The 17,731-nt window shown below is 39.4% G+C and overlaps 1 protein-coding gene across 1 annotated transcript in view; it reads left to right on the top strand.

Moving 5' to 3' along the window:
- The first annotated feature begins 1,007 nt into the window (after positions 1-1,007).
- PHF20L1 (PHD finger protein 20 like 1) overlaps positions 1,008-17,731 on the top strand; it is a 61,331-nt gene continuing 44,607 nt past the window's right edge. Inside the window, exons 1-6 of the mRNA XM_074901128.1 lie at positions 1,008-1,131; positions 2,309-2,414; positions 10,752-10,923; positions 11,069-11,153; positions 11,938-12,026; positions 14,499-14,561. Of these exons, the coding sequence (XP_074757229.1) occupies positions 2,332-2,414; positions 10,752-10,923; positions 11,069-11,153; positions 11,938-12,026; positions 14,499-14,561 (492 nt within the window). The 5' untranslated portion in view covers positions 1,008-1,131; positions 2,309-2,331. The remainder of the gene's footprint in view (positions 1,132-2,308; positions 2,415-10,751; positions 10,924-11,068; positions 11,154-11,937; positions 12,027-14,498; positions 14,562-17,731) is intronic.

Here is a 17,731-nt window from a genome sequence, read left to right as displayed (position 1 = left end):
TTGTTAGCTGGTGGAAATGAGTGTTATCTCACTGATTACATCCATGGGGATGTGATGATGCTGATTGTACCATTACAAGAAGGTTGGAAACATCTACCCTGAAGAAGAAGAGGAGGAAGGTCTCCGTAAGATGGTTCCCAGAGTACTAGGATGGCAGCAACACAAGGGCCAAATGCTAGACTTGGCTCAAGGCCAGTGTTTTATCATACGTCTCCCAGGCAAAGCAAACCACAGTGATAAGCAGCACAGTAAACAGCAAGAGCCGACAGCAGCCGTTAGGAAGCTCTGGAGTTTAATGTGCAGCAAGGATGGGAGCAAGTAATTCAGCATTGGGACCAGCAACAGCTGAGCAGCTGTAACAGCTCTAAATCCAGCCTAGCACACCGTGACCCAATCTGTCACCATCTCCAGCCCCACGCTGGGCACCGAAAGGGACGGCAGTGGGTTGGCCCCACCAGCAGCCAGGCGCCCACCAGCCGCTCACTCACCCACTGCTCCCAGCGGGGTGGGGGCAGATCGGGGAGAAGAAAAGCGAGAAAATCCGTGGGCTGAGATAAAGCTGGTTTCACGGTTAAAGGAGGAAGGTTAAACGCAGGCCGCGATGGGGCCGCTGCTCTCCGCCTCCCAACAGCGGACTGCTGCCCGGCCGGCGGCTGGCCACGGCCACCTCAGCGGACACCCGCACCCCCTTCTCCCTCTCCCCTATTTCCATGGCTGAGGCGGTGCGTGGCGGCAGCGGGGGGAGCCGTGAGCTGTGCCAGCCCCGCTCAGCGACCGGGTCACCGGCGCGGCCCCGGCCCGGGCGGGCTGCCCGGCGCTGCCAGTCAGGGCGCCGCGCATGCGCACGGCCGCCGCTCTTTGTCTCCCTCGCTACACTCCCCGCACCCCCCAGCGTCACGCGGCGGCGGCTCCGCAGTCACGTGGCGGGGGCGGTGGCATGGCGGCGCCGAGCCGCGCCTCGCGGGCTCGTCGCGGGGTGGTGACGCGGCGGCGGGGCGCGCGGAGGATGGGGCTGTGAGGGCGGCCGCCGCGCCGGACACCCCGCGCCGCGCCGAGCGGGAGCAGCGGGCGCCGCGCCGGTGCTGCGGGCCGCCACAGGCCCCGCCGCTGCCTTGCGAGTCGGAGGAGGCGGTAAGGAGCGCGGGGAGGGCGCGGGCGGCGGGGCGGGCGGCCTCGGGCGATGCCCCCCCCCCTCCCCCCCCCCCACTCCGGGCGGGCCCGGCGGGGCGCCGGCGCCCCCCTTACGGCGTCCGGGCCTGACGGGGCGGCGCCCGCGGCCCTCCCCGCTCTGGGCCCGGGCCACGGCCGGGGGTGGGGGTCCGACGGGCCGCGGCCACTGGTGTCCTCCCCTGGGCCTGCGGGAACGCTGAGCCCCCGCCGGCCGGGGGCCCTCCCGCGCTCCGAGCCCGGCTGCGGTGGACCTCTTTGTGTCCTCCGCGCTCGGGGAGCGGCAGTGGGCTTCCTCGGGTCGGCCGCCGCCTCCGAGGCAGTGCCCCGGATCGCGCACCCAGCGTTGGCAGGGGAGCCCCCCCGCCCCTTAAAATCTGGTGTGCCGATGTCGCTTCTCTCGCGGTCCGGACCGAGGAGGCTCCGGCCCTGCAGCTTGGCACCCTTGCTCTTCGGTAGGCATGGAGCAGGCGCCTGCGGCCCCGACGGCAAGCCACTCTGCGCTTCGGGGCGATGAAGGTAGTACATCAGAAAGTCACGGTAACAGCGGTAGTAGTCGGACAGAGAAGTGGGATTTTTTTGAGAGTGACGGAGTTAGCAAAAAAGCGTTAAAAGGCACTTGTGAATGGAACTTGTTTAGTGCTATGAATGAGACTCGAGAGCGCATAGCAATGCTGAAGATGGATTTTTTGTTTCTTTTTAGTTTGGCTAGTTTCATCTTACCTGTCCTTTAGGCCCTGTTTCTCTTTAAATTTCTATTGGTAATGTAAGCTTTTCTTGGTTTTGATCTTTTCTAACAAACATTGACTAGGTAACTCTTAAAATTACACTCCAGAAGAACGTCAAGGAATTACAGTGTAGTACAGCTCCAGAAATGAGCCCCAGCTTTTGTTTTTTTTTTGACTTAAGGTTGATGACTGTTTTTTGTGGAAGAGGAAGAAAACTGAATAAAACTGTGTGAATATTGTTTAATGCCTTCCTTGGGCCTTGACTATACTTCTGAAAACTAAGCAGTTAATGGGAAGTCTGGATAGAAATTTCACATCTTTTTCCACTCTCTGGAATATATTTGCTGTCAGTTACGCATTTGAGACAACATTATGTGTTTTAATGTGACTTTTTTTTTTTTTTTCCTCCAAAGGTAGTGAAAAAGAAGATACCAAGATGAGTAAAAAGCCTCCAAATCGTCCTGGAATCACATTTGAGATTGGTGCTCGTTTGGAGGCACTGGACTATTTACAAAAATGGTATGAAGACATTTACAGTCTTTGCTGAGAGCATAATTATTTGTGTATATTGTATATTTTTATGTCTAATTATAAAACTTAGCACACCTATTAACTGACTGCTTCACGTGTGAGCTTTGTGAATTTCCATGTAATAAGTCTGTTAAGACTGTTAGTTTTTAGGAAAACATTCTCTCTTCAGAAATCAAACTAAACTCCTCTACAGTTTTCCTTTGTTTGCTTTTAGTTGCTTGTGCAAGCTGTGGTAAGCAAAGAGCATTTCCAGAGTGCTGTGGAATGCAGTGTCATGTGCGAGATGACAGTGTTAATGTGGCAAACTTCTGTGACTAAAGACTTCTTTTGTTTTAGTTTGAAGGCATGCAAGTGAATTTGTTTTGTATTCAGTTATCACAATTCATAGGTTCATAAAACTGACTTTAAAAAACCCAACACGTTCTTAATAGGAGTTCATGGAATGGCAAGTACAATTGTATTTGTATCAAACAGCTGGAGGAATGAAGTGCTTAAAGCTGTGACTCTGCACCACCCAGTCATATTGTATGTAAGTCAAGGCTGTAAAATGTAAATTTGTGGGCACAAGGACCATGCTACACAGCAGGTGTATTGTGGAAGGAGCTATTTTAAAATGTTAGTCAAAATTTTATTAATGCAGATGGGCTGATTTCATTATGTATGCTGGCCATGCTATTTCAGTTTGAAAAATCCCTGGGTTTGTTAAAGTAGAAGACAGGAAGCTGATAATTCTACGCAGATTTTTTTTCTTAGCTGCTCTCTGATTAATTAGGACTGGGAAATGTAGAGGCCTCTACCAGCTTTTCTGTTGCATTCCTGGAGAGTGAAGTACATTCATGTAAATTGCTGCTGCTGACTCCCAGTTATGTGAAAGAGAAGTCTGTGTATTATTTACATGTTTACTCCAGTAGTTAAATGCTCTGTATAAAAAGTTGGGTTAAATGTTTATCTGTAGAGCTTTGCTTGTAATTATAGTAGAAGTGTTTGCTTTAATAAATAGTCTCTAAAATATGGTTTAGAGAACAGTTCTTGTTCTTATCTGTTGCTGTAGAGTGGGTTTCCAACATACTGATTCTATAACTGAATGCCAAGATCATGAAACTGTCTGAATAGTGCTATAAATATAAAATAATTTTAATAAAACGTTTTATAGCACCTGTGACTAGAGATAATAGGTTAATGTAACTAGATAACAAAAGTTAATATGTAAAAATAGCTTTAGCTTAATTGTGTATATATAAAAAAACCAAGTCACTGAATATCCAGTGTATAGTTTCCATGAGATCTGCCCAGCCCTTTCACAGGAAAGGATTGCATGTCAGTTCTGGACTACTTGTCTGGGTGGTCTGCAGCTGAGTTGCTTGGTATTTTCAGGCAGAATAGAATTTATCCTGAACTTTCTAGGAACTGATTCATCATCTGAACCATCAGGTAGAAGAGGTCAAGTTTTGTGGTGCCATATACAGGAGCAGAAAGTTAATACTAAAACTTTGCAGTTACAGCAACAGTGAAAAGAGGACTCTTAATTCAAATGAAATAGTATTCATGTACATAACCAAAGAGCGTGTTAGAGAAAGCCTACTGTGGTGTTGTTATTAGGGTGACACGGGCTGGAAAAATATAGTCTATGTGACTGGGGTTTTTTTCTTAGGTTTCTGTTGCATAAGAGGATGGTGGATGTTTTTTAAATTCTATATATAAGCTGTGTGCAGTCCTCTCATCTGGATGCAGAAATACATACTTCAAAGAAAATAAAGTTGCTGAACTTACATGAAATCTCTTTATATTTTTTAACAGAACCAAAATTGGAGAGCAGTAGTATTGCTTAGCTCAGTCTTTCTACAAGTGACAAATTGAGAACACTTGCTGAAAAATAGCCTTTGAAAGGGTTTAGTTTTTTTTTTCTGAAAGGCTGCTGTCATTTAAAGATCTAGTGTTCATGACCATTTAAAATGTTAATCAAGAAATGCTTCTAAAGGACGGGAGAAAATATAGTAAAGTATGGTTTTGCTTTCTGAGGCACTTCTACAGATCTTAAGTTTTAATCTTTGTAGTAGTTGCTGAAATTCATCTCATGGAATCTGGTGTTCTGTTTGAAATCTGTAAACCTTGGAGAGGGTGTTGCGTACCTTGACTATTTATTGTTTATAAACCTCATACTTTTAAATGAGGAAGTTTTGCAGACAGTGTTTGGGTCACTGGTATCATTTGGCATGTACATTTACTGAGCAGAAAATATCTGGTCAAACTAATCAACAAAAGCTATCAATGAGTGTGTTTATTTGCTTTATTGTGGAGGTAGCTGCAATTGCTTCTTTATCAAGTGCAACCATACACTGTTGCAGTGGAGGTCATCTGACAATGAATTTGTACCACTTGTTAAATTTAAATTCACTAAAGCAAACCTATGAAATGCGGCTCCAATCAAAATCAAAGTGATCATCTCTCAGCAAGATAATAAGTGAGATGGGATTGACTGATAATAGAAAATTGTGGAATACAGATGACATGATCAGGGGACTGGAGTGTATGACTTGTGAAGAAAGGGTGGGGAAACAGGACTTGTTTAGCTTGGGGAAGGCTTCAGGACACCCACTAGCAGCCTTCCAATACCTACAGGCATGTAATCAAGAAGTCTCAGCCAAGCTCTCCGCGGTAGTGTGTGCTTTGAGGACAAGAGACAACAGGCACATACTGAAACAAGAGAGATTCAGGATGGGTACAAGAAGATTCTCCCCAGGGGAACATCAGCCAGTGGATCAGGTTGCCCAGAGAGTTAGTGGAGTCTCCAACATTGGAGGTTTTCAAGACTGAGCTGGGTAAAACTCTGGAAACCCTGGTCTGACCCCATAGCTGACCCTGCTTTGAGTGGGAGGTTGGACGAGAGCCTTTCTGAGGTCCCTTACAACTTGAATTATTCTATGATCTCATACAAAAACTGATATATGTTTACACCCCCCTGTGCCTCTCACTGATAAAACAAATGAAACATCAGTAAAATGGCACACATTTGCAAGTACATGCCCATGTGTAAGACTAGTTCTTAAGCTGTTAGCTCCTGCAAGTAGGACACAGTCTCTGCAAAGTTGATGTATTTGAAGATGCATCTCCTTTTTTTTCCAGTTTCCTTGTGTCTTTTGTAGCTCTAGGTCTCTACTGGTTGTCCTGTAAGTGTCAGATACTGCTTTGAAAAACACAACCCTGTTGTTTTGCTGAGACTTTATTGATCTGCTTAATCTGAGTCTTTATTGATATGTTTGATCTAAACTAAAAGTTAGGTAATGAAGGAAGTACAGATAACATGGCCCTTGTTACAGTTCCGGAATGGAAACAGCTCACTAATACAGGTTAGTTATTAGAATAACAGCACTTTGACTTGGTGTATTTGATTGCCTGGATGGATTTTTTTTTTCTCCAGTATGCAGGAAGTCTTTTCATTGTAAGGCTTTTAGAAATCTTAAGCAAGGACTGTTGTTTTCAGTTGACTGGGTTACCCAACAGCCAGGTGTTTGAAAGGACTGAAGACACTGCTTTATATTTATATAATACAATATATATAATAAAAAAATGGGAAATTATAAATAGGTGTTTGCAGATTTTACAGATACCAGCAGACTACTTGTGGAGAAGTCAGAATGGAAGCTATTTGGTCCTATGTACTCTACGAAGTAGAAGGAAAGACTTTTCGTACCATTATTGTGAAGGCGGGGAGTATATGTCTGTTTTTAGACTTTGTAAGTGCAAACTTGGGGGCAAATTTACTAACTTTTTTCTTTTTTTTTTTTTTTTTACTGTTTGAAATAACTTGTTTCATCTCACAGGGCAGTTCACCATTTTTTGGTCACTTTTGAAGGGTCGAAAGGAAAATGATGATGTAAAAATGGAAAATACTGTCCATGTGGTCTTTAATATGTGTTGACTACACTGAGGAAAATGTTGTTTAGTTTTTTCTTTTACACTGTCAAGAAATGAAAACTGGAAGTTTCCCATTAGTTTTTCCTATAGGAGCGTTACTGTTGCCTGATCAGTGCTTCATAGTGTAAATTTTCTATGCCATATTAAATTTTGCAGCTTTACAAAAGCATTGCTTAATTCTTATGGGTTGGAATCACTGGACCTGAGAATGGAGAGCATGCAGTATGTAAACTGGGCAGATACCATCAGCTGACGATGGTTTTCTTTTTCTGTCTTTAAAAAACAGAACAAACCCCCCTGAACTTTGGATGAGACTTTATTTGGGATTATTAAATGCTATTTCCACCATACTATTAAAAAAACACACCCAAAATTTGCAGGTTATTGTTCCTTTTCACAAAAAGAACACTTTCATTGTTGAACTAGAGTGTGGTGGTCTGATTTGGGATGTTTTTCAGTGAAAAGTAAAGAGGAGTAAAGTAGTAAAGAGAAAAGTAAAGAGTAAAGTTTTTCCTCAGTTTTTTAGAGTGTATTTTTCTCGTTCGTGCTGAACAAAATCTATTTGTATACCAAATTCATTCTGATTCCTTAGTGTGGAGTGCTTGCTAGGGGCAGATGAGGAGAGTTAACCTGACTGGAAGGCAGGTTGAGCCTTAGACATCATTGCACTTTGGCACTGTAAATAATGATGTTTGTATTCTCCCCTGTAGTACTTTGTAATGCCTGCTTGTAGCTTTGCGATGGAAGGAACTTCTACATAAAATTTCTCGTGTCTATGAGATGTAACCACCTACATATTAATCTTTTTGTAGAATAAATATAGACATTGCTTTTAATCATAGTAAAAGCTTTCCTGTACGCATTGTTGCTAGAATTCTTTAAAAAGGCAGATTAAAAAATTTATGTTGCCATTTTATCTTTTATTAGCAGGAAATGCATACTTGCCTTTGAAATATTTGTATAATTTTGCAATTTATTAAATTGATTATTTTCAGTAAAAGTACGAGAACTGTATCACCAAAAAAATGTTTCTGTGCAGCATAAAATTTGCAATAGTAAATTCTGCAATACATGTGCTCTGCTCTTTTCCACTGTGGGATCAGTATTGTGAAATATTACTGTTTATACATATTTGTGGCACATCGTGTGACTAAATTTAGTGGGTATTGAGGATAATAGCTTGTTGCTAAATCCATACAGAGTTATTTTTAGGTTGTCTAATAACCAATTGTACGTAGCTTGGGTGGTTCGGAGATTTGCTAAATCTTGTATCTCTGAGGACTGGAGTTAAATGCAGGTTTTGGCTCTATTCATCTTGCAACCACTCTCTTAACACACACTGAAGAAACATAAATTATTGAAATAAAGCCATTATGTGATGATATGATTATTATAAGATTTAACTGTGCAAAACCAGTATTATGGACTTTGATGCAGAGCTGATAGTGGCATTTTAAAAATACTTTGATAGCAGAAATTGCATTTATCAAAGAGAAATTAGCCAGTAAATATCTGGTGCTGTGTTTCATCTGTTGAGTGATCCCTAATGAGACTTAATATTTTGCATACCTTATTAACTGTTTCTATCTTTGCTTTTTTTTCCTTCCCTATTGAAGAAATATTCCATATTTCTTCCATATGCCTTGACTCTTGACTTGCTGAATTTCCTTAAAACTATCTTCATGTCTCTAAATGATACTCATTATTTTACTTCCCCCTCTTACTCAGATTTCTCTTTCCAGGACAGTGTACCATAGTTTGTCAGGTTATCCCTTCTGTTGTCTTCTACACACAGTGCTTGGAATGGTGACTTTGCTGATGATGACCAGTGAAAGCTACCAGCCATAAAAGCAATAAAAATGTAGGAAGGGAACTACTATAGTGTAGTGCCATAATGGGAGCAGAGTATTTGCCTTGTAAATGCATTGGAAAAGGAGCATTCTGCCTTTTGGCCGATGGTCCCTGGATTTTGTGAAATAACCACAGTTTTGCATCACTACCTGGCTGGTATGTGATAAACCTGAAATTTCCAAGTGTAGTGGGAAAAAACCACCATCATTCTTGTCTTGCATTTCATTACTGCAGCTTCAGTGCGTGTGCACAAGCTCTCATTTTTGATTGCTATGAAGTGATCTTCCTGTCCTCTTGCTTTTCTGGTATTTTTCCTCCCTTCCCTCTGTTAAATGCTTTCCGTGTCATCCTTTACTTCTGTTCAAAACCCTTTTAGGTAAGTCCTTACTCAGACATTTGCTGTAGTAACAGTAACTTTATTTTTTCTTCTGCTTTGCTACTCTTCCTGCTTATTCTGACACTTAGTGTCTAGTTGTAAGAAGTCTGAAATTGGAACACTTGGGAAGATGAAAAAGCTAGTAAGAAATCTTATAATAAAATTCCTAAATGTAGCAGCATGTGGACTTAAGAAAAAAGCATCATCAGAGGCAGGGCTTAGGAAAACCATCTCTTGGCTGACTTTCTTGAAGCCTTGTTCAAAGTTAAGCCAGCATGCTGACGGTGGGATTCAAGTTTTGACCTAGGAGTTTTACTTTCTGTTTTGATACAATTTATCTTCACTGTTCTTGTTAGGTTGTTGCTGTCAGTCTACTTGAGAGGGGAGAGTTGACCTTGTTGCTCCTTTGAGAGAAGTCCCATGGATTTCTTCTGTCTTGAAAAGGATTTTGTTAGTAGGGTGGCAGATGAGAGCCCACAGTTTGAGACTAAGATTTGTTTGGCTTGTTTTTAAGTTCAGTGAGAAGAAATTGCGAACTTAATGGCTATGAAAGTTTTGCATTTATGAAGTGTATGGATGAGAAATGCAAGAAGAGGTTGGACTGTCTGTGCATTCCAATGCAAGGGTGAAATGTGACTGAAGTAGTTACCTAGAAAATCAGAGTTTTTCCCATTCAGCAACTCCTGAGATATTTAGATGTTGGGAAGCTGTATGCATCACTGCAGCTGAAGAAATAAGACTGGAGAAATGAAGGAGCAAATTCAGATTGACACGTTTTTGTTTTAGGGCCCTGTTCTAGTCACCAGGAAATAAGGAAAGCTTGTACTTCCTTATTTGTGTTAAAGGCTCCTTTATCAGCACTGTCAGTATTTTGGAGAGAAAGTATTCGAAATGGAAAATGTTGACAGGGTTCCTGTATATGTCAATTGCATTTCTAGCTGATGAAATTTTCAGTCAGACTGGAAATTGGTTGCTCAATCTCTGCACTCTTTACTACTGCTCCACAGTAACACTTTGTTAGAAAAACGGGTCACCTCTTAGTGAAAGACTGCCATCCTTTTGCTGTGGTCTTTCTTTCCAATATACATTTTGTTAACTTTAGACCTAATATAAACTCTGGAGAAAATTTGATGATCAAATTAACTTTTTTTAGGAGATTCTTTGCACTTTTGAATTAATTTCAATACTTCTGTGAAGGGCAGAAGGAGCTGAATTCTGCCTCATTCCAATTTTCTCTGCATTTCATACAGTGGAAATAATGCAATCTAATAATTTTGGTGGTGGAAGTAGTGTGACAAAACCAATTTGTGCCTTGCTCCCCTACTACAATTTTGTGAAATACATCACTTCAGTAAACAGAAATAGTAAGACTTAACAATAATTGCTGAAGTTCAAGAAATTTTCTACTTTTTCCCTACAAATGTAATCTCAACCTTATTGATTCTTCAACTACATCTATGCCATACCAAATATTAGATGCCTGAGACTTGATCTGGTTGCAGTTCAGTCCTGATTAGTTCTACTGAGCACATACAGTGTTTGCTGAGAGTAAAATCTATGTGTTAAGACTGATGTATTTATTTTACTGCTTGTAGAGTTAGATGACTACTAGAAGTTACTATAAATGAAATTTAGTGGTAGTGAAATCATGGAAGTTGATTTACTATAATTAGTAAACGGCTTAGATTAAATAAGAATGTTATGTTGACTTCTGGGTTCGATTAGTTGCTTGGATTTGTCTGGAATCAAAGGTATAGTTTGTTGAAGCATTTAATATGAAAGTAACAAAGGTACTCCTAAAAATACTTTGTATCCATTCTATTCCCAAGCAAACAAAAACTTAAAAGGATTTTGCTTTAGATAAAACACTGGTTTTAAAACAGATAAGCACTAACTTCTAATGTCAGTTTCAGGCAGTTTTGGTCTGAGAGTCTCAGGTTTAAATTTGTGTATAAGCATCTGACTAGGATGAAGCTGATGACACTGATGTGTATAGATAGCTCTTAAATGAAATGTTACCCCACTATTAACTTATAACTTAAATCTTTTTCAGTCTCAGATATTTCTCAATACAAGGTGTTAATGTAACTTTCTGAATGGTCATGTAAGCACTGTTGTATGCCAAAACAACTACAACCTTTGAAAAAGCTTTGAGATGTATCAGTTTATGTTTATCATTCAAGGTATCCATCTCGTATTGAGAAGATAGATTATGAAGAGGGGAAGATGTTGGTCCATTTTGAACGCTGGAGTCATCGCTATGATGAATGGATTTACTGGGACAGCAATAGGTTGCGACCCTTGGAGCGACCAGCATTAAGGAAAGAAGGGCTTAAAGATGACGAAGAATTTGTTGTAAGTGGCACATTTATTTTTGTCCTTGACTTTTTTTTGTAAACTGTCTTGTTTTCTTACATTAAATCTCTCTGGCACATGACTAATTCTTTTTAGGAAAAAAATCAAAATTATTAATATTAATAACTAAATTTGTATAAAATAGGATTTTAAACCTGGAGAAGAAGTCCTAGCTCGTTGGACAGACTGTCGATACTACCCTGCAAAGATTGAAGCAATTAATAAAGAGGGTATGTATTCATGTATGGTCCATTGGTAAGGATGATTTGCATAAGCTATGCTGTTACCTGTAGTCTGCTTAAAAAAGTGACATGTGTATAAAGTTTCCTTGCTACCTCAATATTAAGTGAAAATGTTTCTATTATATCAAAATTAGTAAGACGTTCTTTTGTCTGTGTGAAATTAGAAAATTGGATTTTTCTCCTGGAGGACAAAATGCTTAATTTCCTCAGTGATGAAAAGTATATCCTGTGCACAGTGTTATGAATATTTTGTACTATTGTTAATTTGGATTAATGATATATTGAAAATTTTGTAATTGCTTTAGGAATGGTAGATCTCTTTAAAGTTTTGTTTATTGAAGAAAAAACATGGAAATGGGGAAATAAAGGAACACCTTAGATGCAATACTTTGCAATGGGGTGATATTTCTAATGAAGATAAGTAGAAGCTGAAGCTTTTACTGTAGTTTAAATCAAACAAGGATTTGGTTGTGAATTGACTTGTTTTCCTATTGTGACAACTTAAAGATGACATAATTTTTTCAGTGAATTATGAGCAAAAGTGACATGGTGGCATAAACATGCATGAAATTGTCCAGATGGACAAAGAGCAACAGTATAAAAGCAGGGTTTCATTGAGGCTGTCATTTTTTCTTAAAATTCCTTGGTTTTACTAGGTAAGACCTGGTTACTTTGTTCATACAGCCTACAAAACATTTTGCTAAAGCTTTCATGGTAACAAGGTGTATTTGTTTCTTAACTACTCATAGTGATTTCTTCAATCCTTTTCTAGGAACATTCACAGTACAGTTCTATGATGGTGTTATTCGATGTCTTAAGAGGATGCATATCAAATCTATGCCAGAGGATGCAAAAGGGCAGGTAAGAATACTTTAGGTATCTCTAGGTTTTTTAGGTTTTTAGGTCTATCTTTAGGTTTTATATAGATGTTTTTTAGTATCTTGAGATAGTAAAAATGTCATCTAGCACAACTAGTTTTAGATTATAGTCTTTATTCTAGGTCCTGCACTGCCTTGCTTCACCAGTTTTATGGATGATGCCCCAGAGTGTGCTGCACAAGTAGTCTTGCCTCTATCTGAAATGCCTAGCTGCTGTACACTCCATTGCCGACTAATCTGTACCCAGAGTTTTGTCTTCAGAGTTTACAAACCCAGAGTCACCCAGAGACTTTTTCCTCTGGTGTTCTTTCAGGAGAAAGATTTAGCTTGTCAGTAGTCTGTGCTGCTGATTTCTATTTATTTATTCTTCCCCACCCTTCACCCCATCTCTTTTGTTTGCTGCCATGGTAGCTTTTTGCCCACATGTTCTTATTAACATGACTGTTCTGTGGGGGTTTTCTCCCCTGTACCAGAACTTCTGGGGATGTGGACAGATAAACATTGCTTTCCCTGATAATGTTCAGTTGCTGTTAAGAGAGATGCTGGGTAGAAGTTGAGGCAGGCTCTATAATAGAGGACACGATTTAGTCACTAGGCATATCTTTAATTGAAAAAGGGAAACAATATTGAAAGCTGTTACATGACTTCAGTGGAAATGCCATTGCATTTATCTTGCATGGTAACTGTATTTTCATAGTTAATGAATGAGAAATTACTCCACTGAAACTATTGAGACTCAGAGACAAGAAATGTGAAAAAAACCTGCTCTTATTTGCTCTCAGTCTTCTTCAGAGTACACCGTCCAAGTTGGCAAATAAAATTCAGGTATTTCATAATCAGTGTTGTAACCACCCATATTGTGACAAGGACAGATAGATAAGTGAATTGGCTTGAAAACTTTTCTATATGCTGGCCTCCAGGTTATGGGTAACTGTATACTAGTGTTGATCATCTATGCAAAGGTGTTTCCTTAAACAGATTAAACTGAAATCTGTACTCACACTAACACTGGCTTCTTACTGCAGTCTTACAATAACTCTATGAACCAATATATAATATTTCAAACAATACTTAGAGTATCACAGTGAATTAGGAAGCTAGAGTATTTAATTTTACTTCATAAAAAGGAAAACTTGTGTAATGTGGTTGTAGCTGAACTGAAATAGCCCTTCTGTGACAATGAAGAAGTCCCTTACTCTGTCCTGTGCTGTTTCTGAGGAGCTATGTTGTTTCTAATTTGAGTTACTACTCTTAGGCTACAGGCATTTTAATCTTTAAAAAAAAAATAGTAAATCCATTTCTTAGCAACCATTTTGACATCCAGACATGCTTGGTGACAGTCTAGCTCATCTATTATTTCTAAGTTTCCTCAGTAGTTAAGAGTTATGGTGTCAGTCTCATGCATCTCAGAGGCTGGATGTAGGTGGCTTCAGTGGAGCCTTGAGAAAGAATAAGGGGGCCAAATTTATCCTTTCTGAGATGGATTTACAATTTTTAAGTTGTCTTGCAACAAGAACAATAATTATGCTTTGTATAATGCTAAATGATACCAGTTGTAGCATTTAATTTTGCAAAAGTAGAGATAGGCATGAATTTGTGTAGCTCTCAAAGACAAAGACACTTTTTTATGCAATATCTACATCATTATGCTATGGCAAAATGTTTGTTTTGCAAAATATTTTTGTGGTATTTAAAAATAAAAATATGATTTAAGGTTTGGTTTAAAAATCAGTTATCTGAAACTGGGCTTTGTCTAAGCCTAGAACTCAAATGGATGATTTTGCTTTTTTTGCATTATTTATTTTAGAGGACATTTAGTGAAAATTATGTAAAGCTTAAAAAAATGCCAAGAGTATACCTTGATTTGAAAAATAGAGGAGTTGGCAGATCCAACACTTCATGCTTAATTTCAAGCTATGACTTGGGGTTTTTTTGTTGTTCCAAAGAAAAACATACATTTCAAGAGATGAGTGTAGGCTTAAGATACCTCAAGTTCTAGTGCATTAGCAAATTTAACAAATGTAAGATCTGTTTGGAAGGTGTATGCTAAGCATGCAGAATTTGAATTACATGGAGAAACAGAGATCTAGACTAGTTAATTCTTTGATTTGAGCTTAGCGTGTTTTAAAGGAAGAGATTGTAAACACTGTTAATACTCAAACTATTTCTGAGTTGCATCAGAAGTGTTTTATTAAAACTAAGCTGTGAGGGTGGAAAGGCAAAATTTTTGGAGTGGAAAATATTTGTGTGGCTCAATGCAATGAGACTACAGGTTAGGTTGCTCTGCAGATAAGCGCAAATTAATGAAATCACACAGAAACGTGGCTAATGTAGTACAGAGAGAAAATTTTAAAAAGATGGGGATATTGACTGCCCTTGTGAGAGCACATATGAAGTATTTGGATAACTTACTTTTTCTGTTTCATGTTTTTTGTTTTATCTTTGATGTAATTAGGCGCGCGAGAGGGAGCAGATAGCGCCGGAGCTGAGATTAGTGACGGAAATCGAACCAAAAGAAGTGAGTTTTGAGGAGGGTTTTGAAGGAGAGGGAGGGGACTTGGCACACAGGAAGAGGAAGCTGAGGAAAAAGCATGGATTTGCGATTGGGACAGAGGAAAAAAAGAAGATGTGACAGGAGACAATGTGAGCCAAGATGTAGGTGGGGCAGACTGTTTAGAATTGAAAGGTGAGGATAAGGAATCCAGTCCTGATAGCGAATCAGCCAGTTAATAGATTGATGATGATTTATGTATGTGTATGTATGAATGCATGGGAGTTGGGAGTTGTGATGTGTCAGGAGAGGAAAAGCAGCTGAATCTTTAGTACCGTAGAGAAGCAAAAAGGTGGTGCTTGTAGGCAGGTGAAGGGAGAACAATGTGTGTGTGAATTCTGCCATTGGTGCAAGGGTGGATTTTAGAAATTATTCTGGTTTTGCCTTCCTACTGTTGCAGGTTTAAGGGTTATGCAAAGGAATGTTTTAAAATACAAGTGTTTTAGCTAATTGATCTGTAAGGCTGTTGGGTAGTTTCTACTAATGTATTTCTTTATCGTGCAATTTCCTGTGCTTTGATTTAGTGAATCTAATTAGCATAACGACAGTTTTCCTCAGTAGTGGTAATGTTTGTCTTGTACCTACAGTGTCCCATTACTTTTCTCCTGTCAATTTTCTCAGCTTACTTGAAAGATGAATTTTAGTAACAATAAAAAAAAAAGGAATACACTTTTATTTTCAAAATTATATATGTAAATGAGAAACTCACTGGGGTGAGATACTGTGGGAAGTGGGAAATTAGGATCAATAGTGCATAGTAACTGATGCAGAGATAGGAAACCACAGCCAATAGAGGGACAATGTCAGCACACAAGGGAGAAGTAGGGAAAACTTACAGGAGGATTTTGCTTTTACTTTATTCATTTCTAATTTGTTCATATTTGGACCCTTGGCTTTGTGTATACTGAATGCTCTGGGGAAATGTCCTGCTATTAAAGATTTACAACTAGTTTCTGTGATATCTATGATATTTAGTGTCCTGGTACTATGGCTGACAGAGTAGATATCTTATAGTGACTCTGAGACAGACTTCAGAATTCATTGTGCTTTAGGCTTCCATTGTTATTCTCCCATTTGTTTTCTTAAATTTTTCTATAGGAAAAGGCACAAACATACCTTTTTGAAGGAGGAGTTCCTGTGCTGTTCAAAAGAAATATAGTCATAGTATCTTAGATGCTAAATAGTTCTTACACATCAGGAACTGTGCAGCTGAGCAGCCAATCAGCAGGAGTTCAAGGTTAAAAAGCAGGAATTAACTGTGTCACTTTAGTGCCTATATGTTTACTCTGGAGCCAAAATAAAAATGGACCCACAGACCAATCCAGAATCACAATTCTTGAGGTTGGAATGGATTTTTTGAGATAATCTTGTCCACCCTTCAACCCTGCTCAACATTCTCTTCACTGAGTTTAAATTTACATGTTGATCTAGGAAAAAAGGTATAACTACCACCATAATTAATGTCTCTCTGCTGTGGCTTCTGAATGTTTAACCTTTGTTTGCTTCATTGTTATGTGTCCTGCTACCTGTTGTAAGCTCCATGTCTTAAGGAAAGTATCCAAACAATGAAATAAAATGCAAACAAAAAACCTGTTCATGTTGCACTGGAACAGTTATCATTAGAACAGGATACTTGGTTCAGTGTAGTCCTTGAAGCTTGATATTTTCTGAAAGCTTCTGATTTCAGGGTGCTTAGCTTCACTGAAAATTAAAATGCTGTTTAGAAGCTGTTTTGATGCAGGCTGCGCTTCCTTTGCTTCCCATTTTTATCGTAAGATCCAACCTCCAGCCATGTTACTGATCCTCTTCATCCCTTGGCCAGGGTACAGTGTAAGACTTCTACTCTCAGGTCTCCTAACTCCTCACCAGCACAAATAGCTCAATCCTTTTTTTGTCCTGCTGGATGGGCAAGGCTCTGGATGGACTGGAGCTAATGTGTGTGCTCGTTTTGGCTGGCCAAAAAAGAGGTATGTGTGTTTTTGATTGACTATGCAGCTGGCAGTTAGACACGCTGTTTGTGGCTGGCATGTCACCAAATGGCTTTGGTAGTTGCCTGTTGTGTAAGCATTGCCAAAGCGCTTCCAAACTTTGCTGCTGCTAGCTAGATGTGAGTGTATGCATCTTCATTTACAGTTTGGACATGGAACACTTTTATCTTAGAAGAATCAAAACTGCTGGTGTTTCTAAGTACATAGCTTGATGCGAAGTAGAAGCATAACCTTTGTAAAGCAGTGATTTAAAAGTATTGAGCTATGGAGGAGGAAAAGCATAATACAAGGAAAAGTAATGCTTTGTATTTTGTGTTATGCTTTTCTTGTACATCAACAAAGGCAGAGAAACCCTCAGTAGAACAGAAATTTTTAAGACATACAGTACTTAACAAGTGGGAAAAAGTTTCACTGAAACAAGATGTATAAAATAAAGATATTTTAGGTACCTCGTATGGTAATATACCAAGAAGGAAACAGCTCAGAGTAAAATCTATTTTGTCTACAGCTGGGGGGGGGGGGAATTACTATTTGTTAAGCAGTCATGTGAAACTAGACAAAAAATAGTCTTTATCATACTTTTTTTTAATGCAGTAGTACAAGTCTGCAAATACTCTCATAGCCAAATTGCCATGTAGTAAATTAATTATTGTTCAAAACACTCAATGCTTAATTCTTACTGGTGGAGGATAAACATTACTATTGTTTTTTATATCACATATTATCCATGGAAAAAAATCTGTACCTTGATGTTATAGGAAATTTTTAAAAAACTTCAGTGAAAAGGATCAAGTTAAAATTTTTTGCAGTCAGATCGATCCCTGACACTCAGGAGACATAATGCATGAGTCTGGTTGCTCCAAACTAGTGGAAAGAGTTTAGCTCAGTCTTGGAAGTATTGGGGCACCCTATAAGTCAATGGAGAGAAATTGGCTTTGTCTACATGCCAAAAAGTAGATTAATTTGGGCGGTATGATCTGATTTTTACTCCTCAGATGTTTCTGTATGGTCAAATAGGCCATGGTACAAAATGGCACTTTTATGACTTTAAATGTGGATCGTGAAATTCAGCCATCTTATAGAGCACTTAATTAAAATTATTGAATGAAACTTGTAATATGTAATACAAAAAGAGTGTTATCTGTACTT

Source organism: Athene noctua, chromosome 2 (genome assembly GCF_965140245.1).
Source record: "Athene noctua chromosome 2, bAthNoc1.hap1.1, whole genome shotgun sequence".
NCBI classification, from domain to species: domain Eukaryota; kingdom Metazoa; phylum Chordata; class Aves; order Strigiformes; family Strigidae; genus Athene; species Athene noctua.
The sequence above is the reverse complement of the archived record's forward strand: the minus strand, read 5'-3'. Positions and strand labels throughout refer to the sequence as shown.